The sequence below is a fragment of the Pinus tabuliformis genome, chromosome J (assembly GCF_031772625.1).
Source record: "Pinus tabuliformis cultivar Carrire ecotype Pingquan chromosome J, CPIR1, whole genome shotgun sequence".
Lineage (NCBI taxonomy): Eukaryota > Viridiplantae > Streptophyta > Pinopsida > Pinales > Pinaceae > Pinus > Pinus tabuliformis.
In genome coordinates this window covers 347,670,478-347,681,491 of record NC_142295.1, presented here as the reverse complement: position 1 = coordinate 347,681,491, position 11,014 = coordinate 347,670,478, and the positions used below count along the sequence as shown (strand labels likewise).

Below are 11,014 nucleotides of genomic sequence, written 5' to 3'. Positions count from 1 at the left end.
ATGACTGTCATAAAGACTCTTTATGGGGACATGTTGCCACTTCCCCCACTCGATTAGCCAAGTTGGGTGGTGGAAACCTTGGAATCATGATTTACATTAAACCAAAATTCGTATGTGTTAGTAAACATATGAATCACCAGAGTTAATCGATCCAAAGGAGGTGGTTAAGAACATGTTGTGAAACATTTGGGGAGCGTTGGTTTATCTAATTTCTAATAATCTCCCCCTAGTGCAAGCTAGGTGTGATTCAAACTTGAGGCATTTGGCTCTAATACCACTTGTTGGAGTCATGTATGTCGTTACACCAAAACCCACAAGTGTTAGTAAACGAATGCATCACCAGAGTTAACAAATCCATGAAAGGTAATTAAACACGTCACAAACACTACAACAAAACCAGCGATTTGCGCCAGATTTTAGTGCATTTTTTTTGTAATTGTGATGAGCAACCTGGCGCTAAATCTGGCTCTATTGTACAATTTTTAAAGCGTCCTTTTTTGCACCTGATTTTGCATCCTTTTTCACGCTAGATTTTGCATCATTTTTTACACCAAACTATGCATCATTTTTTGCGTCAAATTTTAAACCAAGATTTGCATCTTATTTTATGACAGGTTTTGCTTCTAGTTTTGTGTCATTTTTTGCATCTATTTTTCATTCTCTTTTGCTTCCTATTTTGTGTCATTCTTTGCTTCCATTTTTGCACCATCATTTGCATCAAGTTTACACTGTATTTTGAATCCAATTTAACGTCTTTTTATGCATCCATTTTGTGTCAGTTTTTGCATCTAGTCTTACGCCAGGTTTTGTATCTAGTCTTACACTAGTTTTTGCTTCTATTTTTGCACCAGCTTTGGTGCCTATCTTTGCACCATGTGTTGAATTTGATTTAGCACCAAATTTTGCATCCATTTTTGTGCCCATTTTTGCATCTTTTTTTGGACCATTTTTTACATCCACATTTACGTTTGATTTGTCTCCATTTTTCCCATCTCATTTTGCACCATATTTTGCGTCATTTCTTTCATCCAATTTTGCATCATTTTTAACACCATCTCTTGCATCTAATGTTACATCATTTTGAGCATCGAAATTTGCATTTATATTTGCATCTTATGTTGAGTCATGTGTTGTGTCCACCTTTGCATCTTATTTTGTGTCTAATGGTACATTCAATTTAGAGCCATTTTTTACGTCTACTTTTGTATTTGTTTTTGCACCAAGTTTTGCATCCAATTTTAAGCTATTTTATGCCCCTTTTTGCACCATTTTTCTGTGTCTACTTGTGTCCAATGTTGCACCATTATTTGCACCGACTTTTTCATCCAATTTTGCATTTTTTTGGTGTCTAGTTTTACATCGTTTTCACCATCCAAATTTGCATCTTTTTTTGCCTCATCTTGTGTCCACATTTGCATATAATTTTGTGTATAAGTTCGAGCCTAAATTTGCATGTGATTAGGAATCATTTTTTACATCCAATATGGCATCCTTGGTTTCACCTTTTTTCAGCCCCATTTTGCATCTTGTTTTATGTCTTTTCTTACATCTTTTTTTTTTTCCTTTTCTGCACCCAAGTTTGCATCCCAAATTTACACCATTATTTGCATCATCATTTGGCATATTAATTTGTAACGTTTTTTGTTTCTTTTTAACGCTCAACTTTGCATCTTATTTTACATCTAGTTGTTGTCTTTTTTTGCATCTAATTTGGTTCCCATTTATGTGTCCTTGTTTTTGCCCAATTTGATATCCTTTTGTATGCCATGTTTTGTTCCCTTCTTTGTGTCAACTATTGCACAATTTTTCACTTCTAATTTAAAACACTTTGTATGTCAATTGTTTGCATTTTGTATTAATTCCTAGTTTAACATCCAATTTTACTTTCAATTTTGCATCCATGGTTACATCCGCATTTGACTTCTTATATAGAGTATATTTTTCTTTACATATATGACCCCCTTTATAGATTCATAGTGAAATATATGATAGTTTCTAAATATCATTAAAGCAGATATCACAATTCAAAATCATTTGTAAAGAAATTTAAGAGAAATTGACAACATCCATCCAAAAAAATAACAATGTGTCATTAAAAATTTTCAAAACATCCCCGGATGCGGGTGATGGCACGTCACACAGGGACGAGCCACATGCCCAGCATGTGCCGCCCCGTGCTAACAATGCCGCGTAATGGTTCTACGCCGCCAAGGTATATGGTTTAGCTGCCCGAGCTCTTGGCATTCAATGCCGAGCAGGGTGAAGCGATGGGAAGGCAGATTGCAGTTAATGTATGCTTTGTTCGAGGGAATGATGCGAGTCTTCAAGGGGAAGGCGGAGCACTACAAGTTTATTGTTATGGTGAGGCAGGGGTGGTGCAGGCTCAGAAGGATTCTGGACGGGTGGGCGCTCCACCACCTCACAACGCAGTCACAGTATACCATCGCTGCAACTCAAGCGCATACCTCAAGTGGGAGTGGCTCGCTGAGGGCAATTGGGGTAAATTGGAGGCACGGAGTGAAGATATCCACTCAGGCAAAGTCTGCTCTGAGGCTGCTAGTCCTGTGTGTGGTCTGTGGCAAATTCCGCTCGGTGTTTGTTCTTACCACTCATTTCAGATACTGCAATCCTGTAGCAGTCTCCACGGGGACCTCAAAACCACGAGAACAGTCCTGGAACAAGAGGAAGGCGACGGGGAGTCTATGGCAAAATTGCGAGAAAGGCAACCGAGCAGAAGGGGACCTGGGCGAGGTGCCTCCTCACGCCCCCCTGCAGCAGATGAGCACCATCACTGCTGCTGCTGCTATTGCCACAGGAGAGCGAGAGCTACACCAATTCAGGCTGGGCAGTTCGTGGAGGTTGGCAGCTCAAGTGAAGGAGAGCCACAGCTTCCAGCATTCGGCTCAGTCGTCTTCACCTTGGGCAGCTCGAAGGATAATGCAGGTATCAGTGCTCATATCTCAGTTCTCTTTACTAAGGCACCTGAAGGAAATGAAGGTGGAAAGCAACCAGTTTCGGCTGAGCCACTCCCAGAAGGCATTGGGGAGGAAAGTCCAGTGCTGCAGCCACCAATCGAAGCTGGCACCTCTGGGAAAAAGATCCAGCAAGCCCCTTCCCATCCTCTGGAGCTGGAACCTCAGAACATTGCAAAGGATCCTATGGACATGGGGCCAGGGGACCCTGCAAGCCAAGGTTGGAGCTGCTTCATTGAGGAAGAGCCCGAAGACTGATCCCCAGAAGCACACTCCGGCATACTCCTTTCTCTATCGGCTCCGGTCTATGTCAAAGGTCTCAGCGGGTATTTGGGTTCTCCTCGTTACTGTGTTTGTTAATCTTCAGTTCTTAATTTTGTCATACTTATGTCAGTCACACGTCTGGACAAGGTTCACTGTTACTGTTTAGAAGCCCCTGCGCGGGCCGTCTCGTTACTGTTTAGCTCAATGCTGTTCCATGTTCTGGTTTAGTCATGTCATTTTGGTCTTTTGCTTTAGTATGCTCTGGAGGAGTTTTGGTCAGTCCTGTAGGTGCTGCCCCTGCGAGGGAGAATTTTGTGTCATGCTAAGTTTTCCAAGGCGCCATAGCTGGCCCTGGATGGCCTGTTTCTCTGCATGTAAAGATTACCTGTAAATATTATATAATAGAATAGATAGTTTTTACCGAGAAAAAAAACAATTTTCAAAACATGTATAAAATAGCAACATAATACTAATAAAATCAGTATTATTTTTAATCAAAACAACTAAAATTCAAATATGATTAACAAATCAAAATATTTCATGAATATCATTATTCTACGATAAATTAACAACATACATAAATCAAACTCATCGTATGATTACAAAATCAAAATGTCTCATTGATATAGGGTAAATTCATAACACCCATCTAAACATAACAATGTCATTCTACACAATAATTGCTTCATAAAAAACAATGCATGTGCATGCCTAGCTACCACCACCAAGATCATCCTCATGATCATCTTGACCATCCTCATTACTCTGATCCACATCATCACCAACACCGTAACTATCATCATCATCTCCTCCTTCACCACCATCATCCTCATCCTCATCCTCATCATCTCCTAATATATGTTGAACATAATTTGGATCATCGTCTTGGCAATCATTACCTATAGCATTCTGACAAAAAAAATCAATATTACATGTTAGTAGTAATTACATAACACAACGCATGTTTTTGTTATACAATGTTAACCATAAAATGAGGTAAGATATAATATCTAATAGTACTAAAAAATAAAATGAAAATATGTTTTAAAAGTATATTGGAAATCCAACTAAGATTACATACCATAGAGTCCATCCAAACAACAAATTCAACCCATCTCTTTTGCTGCAGCACCTCCTTTTCCAAATGATTTGGAGGTCTTCAGGGTAAAAATATATATCCCATGGTTTATATTTGGCCTTAAAAAACAGTAGAAAAAAAAAATTTTGAGAACACAGGAGCAAGATGAAAAAGGAATTGCATGTCTAAACATTTTGAAGTCTCAAAAAGCATTCATCAACATAGAGAAGACTACAACACTACTCTTCACTTCCAAGTTTTCAACTAATGGATTTAACTGACCAGCAATGTTTTTTGCATGAACCATGCTCAAATGCTCAAGATGAGGTAATGAATGGATGTTATGCGCCTATCTGTGAATTGCAACCACGGACATACATGTAAGTGCAAATTTGTAAATCTCGTACCCAGATTTACCCATCATCAAGCACACAACTTTTGCGGGATCCATTTGACATATCTTATGTTTAAGAAGGAATAACATCCTTGAAGAGACTCATGGCTTTTCTTAGGGAAGGATCTTTGCATGCAGAATCTAGATTAACTCTGAACATTTCAATCAAACTAAGGTAAATGAAAGGCAAAAATCCATCGGTCAAACCTCACAGGTTAAAAGCACCCGCTGAGTTTCACACAAATGAGAAAGCCTAAGGGAAAAGATTTGAGACATGCATGCTACATGATTTCATGTAGGATAAGTACCTAAGCTTAAGGCAAAAGATTTGAGACATGCAAATGTATGAAGTACAAGATTCAGATAAAGAGAAAGAAGCTCCTTCATGCCATATTCTCACTGACAGTGAATCTCAGATTAGGTACTTATCAAGCATGAAATCATGTTGCATGCCAAGCATGAAATCATGAAGCACACACCATGATAAGATTATCTGACTCCAACTACTGCATCAAGATGAAAAATTCAGCACTCTAGATAGTCACATAAGAATAAAAAAACATTCAAAAGATATGAATGCATATTAGCTACTATAGAGGACCAAAACATAAACTTACGCCATAGACAGTGTGGCTGAACCTTTCCCTGCTTTTGCTTCAACAACTTCAGTTCCTCCATCCTGTGTGCGCTTTGTCAAGGCTTTAATGTCCTCCTCAGACAATACAGAGTTTGGCTTTGGTGTTGCCTAAATTTTTTTATCAAAACAAAAAAGTGTATGTTCCCTTTTTAACTGTATTGAAGGGTAGGTAATTATGATCTCATTTTATCTTTGATAAATTAATTTTCTAATATCCAAGAGTAAAGAAAAAACTCAAGATGAGGATCCAACAAAGTCATATACATGTGAAAAAAGTGGAAGAATTGTAACACCCGCATGTCCACAAGAGTAAAGAAAAAACTCAAGATGAGGATCCAACAAAGTCATATACATGTGAAAAAAGTGGAAGAATTGTAACACCCGCATGTCCACCTACAACAGGAACATCAACTTCTGCAGACAGCATAGGATGACATCAACAACAAACATAAAACTGAGAATTGTATCTAATGTTAAAAAAAGCATGATGTTGGTAAGATCCTGCAGCATATCATGTATTGGGTCTAGCCCAGATGGTTGTGTGCAAAGACTGTTATCCTTCCCACCCGGGTTCAATTCCCTCAAGTGACATCTTGAGCTGACTATATTTCTGATGGCCTTGAGCCCTATGATACCATCCTTGAAATGAGGAGAAGTGCCTGGCATGTTTTCCCAGGATGCATATTTCATGTTTAAATTATAAAAAATAAAAATATTTTACAGAATACTAAATATTTGAGAGTAGCTAAGCATAACAAGCCAGAATTTTAAATACCTTCAACAGGAACTCCTGCTTTTGAAGCATAGAACGTCTTTGCGCGGAAAACATCAAGAGTAGTAACACCAAAGAGTTTCTTTTCATTATAGGTCCCTGCCTTCTTAAAAACCTCAGCAGCTATTGGTACAATAGAATTTACAGGATTGCTGATGATATTTACAATTGCCTGCCATGGATATCAAGTCCTCAGCAATGCCATAAAAACCAATTCTAGATGATTTCTTGAATCCAAATATACCATTCCTGATAGAAGGAAAACATTATCCAGTACACTCTACCCCCTCTCCATATCTCTATCTATATAATATGTAACAATATACTATACATACTGTACACACACACCAGTACATGAACAAAACAATTAATTGTGAAACATACTTCTTTATCTATTAACTTGCCACACTAATGGTAGTACATACTGATTGTATGTAATATATAATGTTATAGAGGATACCTCGTGATCAAGTGGATTTGTGCACAGTTAAATAGAAGACCAAGGATATTTTTTATATTGATATTCATATGCCAATTTTCTCAAAAGTCCAAAAGCTAAGTTACTAACTACAAGAGGAGAAACAAGAATAACAGGGCTTTAACAGTGGCTGCAAACTTGCATTGGACTACACAACTAATTACTCTTAAGTTCATTTCAATTAGTATTTCCTTCTTATGGGCAAAAGTTAGCTGCAATTTGTCTAAATAAAGAGTCAATAATGAGTCAATCACCTATTCGTTTGACTCAAAGAAGTCTTCAAGCTTCGTTAACCTCTCCAGTAGAATTGATTATATACAAGAACAGTATGTAAATCTAGATCAACAACTTGCTTAAAGATTCTTGCAAATATGTATTTGTATATATTGCCATCTCTATAGATCTCAAACATACAAAGCCTTCGACAAAGCAACTTACAATGAACGTCATGCTTATTCCTATGAAATAGTCAATAAGAAAATCGCATGAAAACAAAAACTTCAAAGAAGATCATAAATCATGACAACTTACCTCTGCGCAGTATTTTGCAATTGCAGAGCAAAGAGATTTAACAATCCCTGCATTGATGTTGAAGAGATCATCACGGGTCATGCCAGGTTTTCGAGGCACACCAGCAGGAATGATCACAACATCTGCATTCTCCAATGCCGTGCCAAGTTGTTCCTCTCCCATATATCCTGCAACCTGCACCCAGGTCACACTGCTGTGAATTACTGACAAGGTCGTGACACAAGCATGATAAAATCAATATGGCAGTACCAAATTAAATGATAAATATGTAGACCAAAAAATAAGAAAAGAAATTATTATCGCAAAGTTCCAAAAGAAGTAAAACTTGTTATCCTTGTTCCATGACTCAAGCAATGGTATGTCCTCCTCATAGTGAACAAGAATAGGATTATTTGTATTCTATAGTAAAATCCACCTTTTGGCTTTTACCGAGGAGATAGAGCACCAAAAGCAATGATTATGCTCGTAGGAGATTGAAGACCTATACCAACCCACGTTTCAATCAGGGTATAATCTTGTCCAATCCAGGTATACGACATTTCAATCAGGGTATAGTCTTATCCAATCCAGGTATAAAAGTGATGTTGTGATAAATAATTAGCATCTCACAAGCCACTTTAGGGAGTTTATTCAACCTTAGTTTAATTTACGCTGCGAAGACTATTTTGATTTAATATACTCATGGATAAAGAGGCAAATCTAAACGACCCCAAAAAGGTTGGATATAGAGGCAAATCCAATATGCAGAGGGTCATCAATTCAATCCTCACAAAATAACAAATTGACAGTGCAATGAGACTATTCTAACTTCTAAGTAGTCATTAGGCCAAGTATGACTTAGATCCATCAGATCAAAAAGTCCTATTAAGCAGAGGCATATGATCCAGCCGTGGATTCTGCTAAAAATATAGATGCACTTTTCATCAAAAAAATATGAACTACCTCGTCCATTGGGCTGTGGTTTAGTGGCAAGTTGTAGGGTGCTTGTCATGAGGATGACCCAGGTTCAAAACCCAGGAGGCATATTCCCATGATAATGCGGCTGCCCATGTCATTCCAAAATATGAAGTCGGGTTAACGTGATAAACACCAGTTCAATGATAATGCAGAGGTGCTGTTAATGATGACCCCTGTGCTATTGAGGTTTGCACAGATGAGCCCATCTGCAAATCATGCATGACTTTGATGAATAGATGCAATTAAGGTGTTTCACCCACGCCAGTCAAAAGGCCTTGACCAAACAAAAACAATAATAGTGAGCCCAACCTCAATTTCAACCTTCTCCTATCAATAGAAAATACTACTACTACTAATAATAATAATAAGCACAGCCCAAATTTCAATCTAACCATAAATGTCAGGCAGATTGTAGTCAAGTAGTTAAATCATAGCACTTTCAGTGCCCTCTTAGAAGTATGTTGCGGCATTATCTCACCATCGGAGCTAACTACCATATTGAGATTCAACAGACAAGATCAGGTGCAAATCCTGCATGAAATTGGTGGAATAGAGATTCTATGTTTGTAGCATCTACAATGAGGGCAAAGCCCACTATGTTAACAGAAAGACATTTGCCAACAAGAAAAAAATCAAAAATAATAATAATGTAGCCCTCTCAATATCTGCCTCTTTTGAAATGGCCCAAAGAATGTCAGGTATAGTCAAATCCAATATTCACGGTGTACAATACAATCGTTTTAGAATGACAATGTGATGGGCGTTGCTTCAATGGATTGTTGGGCCAAATGTCACCTAGATCCATAAAATTAAAAACCCTAATCGAGTAGGTGCACATGATGCAGCCATGGATTTCCACGAAATAAATATCTAGGTGCTTTTTTTCATCAATCAAAATATGCACAAACACATTTACAAACTGACCATGAAAGTGAATTGAGTTGACCATTAACGTGAATTGGGTTGTGTTTAAGAAATTAAATCATTGTGCTTTCAGGGCTCAAACCCACGTTCAAAAGCCCCGGAAGGCATATTTCCTGCAAAAATGTGGCCAAAAGAATAAATTCCACATTCGAAGAATCCCAGAGACCTTGACAGGTTATAGCAGTGGAGTCTAAGCCTGGTATAAGGCCTGGTTCCTTTAAAAAAATAGGCGCTTACCAAAATAAATAAATTATCTGACCATGGACAATATCAGAAACGTAAAATCAAAGAACTAATAACAGGTAAAACACTAACGAAAAGTAGATCCTACCAAGTGGGTCTTCGTACGATCGATCCCAATGGAGATCCCTTGAAACTAAAATCAAAACATCTCTATCGTTCGTAGAGAGAACAGATCCAGCATACAGAGAACGAAAAAAACGCGGTAGGAAAAGAGGAACCCACCTCAGCACGGCTGTTGATGTGGCCGACATCTGCAGCCACACCTGGAGTGTCAGCGATATCATAGAGCGCCAAATTTGACACCAGAGGATTGAGTTTCATCAGAAGAGCCAATGGCTGCCCAATACCCCCAGCAGCTCCCAACACAACAACCTTGCGTGGCGGACTTCCACCACTCGAATAAAACCTTCTCGGCATAACATTAGTTTTGAAAGAAGAAGATGATGCATTCTTCAGTGCAGATCCCACCAATCGTCGCATTGCAGAACTCATTTTTGCCGCTGGTAACACTGAAAGAATGCAAGCTGAAGGCAGATGAAGAAGAAGGGGGAGATTCCAGAGCTTAAAGGCTGAATCAATGGAGATGTGTGGATATGACTTTGTTAAAAGGGATTTTAAAGCCTCACGATACTATGCAGGGCTTTGGTTTAATCTATTTTATTGCGAAATTCTTAGTTATTGACAATCAGACAGCTCGTGATAGAAATCCCTCTTTGGGGGGACGAGGTTCGGGAATGGAACATCATGTGATCGAAATTTTCAGTTGGTCAAATGTTAATTAAGTTATTATACTAGCATTTGCACCAGATGTTGCAAAGGAAACGCCGTAAGGCATAAATTGAAGAAGGCAAATACAACAAAAAAATACTTTCATAAAGAATAAAAATACTTATAATGAATTTACTATTAGTTATTCCTATATATTGCACTATATATTAGCCCCACTAATTGTTTCCATTTCTTAATGTAACCTTTCACCACTATGGTCACTATAATATCAAATACAATATGTGTCTCTTAACCAATGGGTGTCAGATAAAAAGCAACAGCTGCTCCTAAAATCCCTAAGCTGTTCTTTACCAAAGGCTCCCAATCCAAAGTTCTCCCCACAATTGGAAGTATCCCAAACGAAGCAAATAACAATAGCCACAGAGGAGAAAGAAGAACAACACAACCCACTGCCATGAACCCTCGCATATTTACAAAGAATATCATCATGATACCAACTGATTATCAAAAGAAAACTGTTAAACTTGGGAAACAGTTTCACCTGACCTTAGCAATAACTTTGTTTTGACTCACAAACTCCAGAAAAAAGTGAGTTAGCATATTCAGCTGTCCTGCATAGAACTGGATGTGATAATTTGATTTCCTCCTCTCCTTGCAATTTTGCTAGGATAATTAAGGCAAATTATTAACCCCAACCTTTGTTGCCCCGTGATGTTTGAAGCTGGAAAAAAATGAAGCTTCAAACCTCTTATGCTATACATTTGATCTGTATTCCTCAGTTAGCTTCTGTCATGCTGTACACTTGATCTGTATTCCTCAGTCAGCTTCTGTCATGGTGATCATGTCCCAAGTCCATCATGTCACTGCATTCCTATGAAGTGAATTTGGACATGGATGAAGACCCATCTTATAGATCTTGATGACAAATGAAAAACAAACAAACACAACAAAATTCAAGTGTAGGGAAGCCTTCATATCCCAAGTCCATCATGTCACTGCATTCCTATGAAGTGAATTTGGACATGGATGAAGACC

General features: G+C 38.2%; 2 protein-coding genes across 4 annotated transcripts; both read right to left on the bottom strand.

The window, feature by feature from the left end:
- Window positions 1-3,756: 3,756 nt before the first annotated feature.
- Window positions 3,757-6,234, bottom strand: LOC149227184 (malate dehydrogenase, mitochondrial-like). 3 transcript variants are annotated; one of them, XM_089375458.1, is made up of 5 exons: window positions 6,121-6,234; window positions 5,698-5,759; window positions 5,326-5,453; window positions 4,318-4,433; window positions 3,757-4,145 (listed from the first exon to the last, which is right to left on the bottom strand). In XM_089375458.1, the coding sequence occupies exons 4-5, from the start codon at window positions 4,327-4,329 to the stop codon at window positions 3,948-3,950; spliced, it is 210 nt and encodes a 69-aa protein (XP_089231584.1). In that variant the 5' UTR covers window positions 4,330-4,433; window positions 5,326-5,453; window positions 5,698-5,759; window positions 6,121-6,234; the 3' UTR covers window positions 3,757-3,947. The 3 variants fall into 3 exon arrangements, with proteins under 3 accessions (XP_089231584.1, XP_089231583.1, XP_089231585.1); XM_089375457.1 differs by lacking the exons at window positions 3,757-4,145; window positions 6,121-6,234 and having other exon boundaries at window positions 5,698-6,009; XM_089375459.1 differs by lacking the exons at window positions 3,757-4,145; window positions 4,318-4,433; window positions 6,121-6,234 and adding an exon at window positions 4,469-4,667 and having other exon boundaries at window positions 5,698-6,009.
- A 288-nt stretch (window positions 6,235-6,522) lies between these two features.
- LOC149227183 (malate dehydrogenase, mitochondrial-like) lies at window positions 6,523-9,818 on the bottom strand. The gene is made up of 2 exons (XM_089375456.1): window positions 9,473-9,818; window positions 6,523-7,300 (listed from the first exon to the last, which is right to left on the bottom strand). The coding sequence occupies exons 1-2, from the start codon at window positions 9,740-9,742 to the stop codon at window positions 7,106-7,108; spliced, it is 465 nt and encodes a 154-aa protein (XP_089231582.1). The 5' UTR covers window positions 9,743-9,818; the 3' UTR covers window positions 6,523-7,105.
- Between the last annotated feature and the right edge of the window lie 1,196 nt (window positions 9,819-11,014).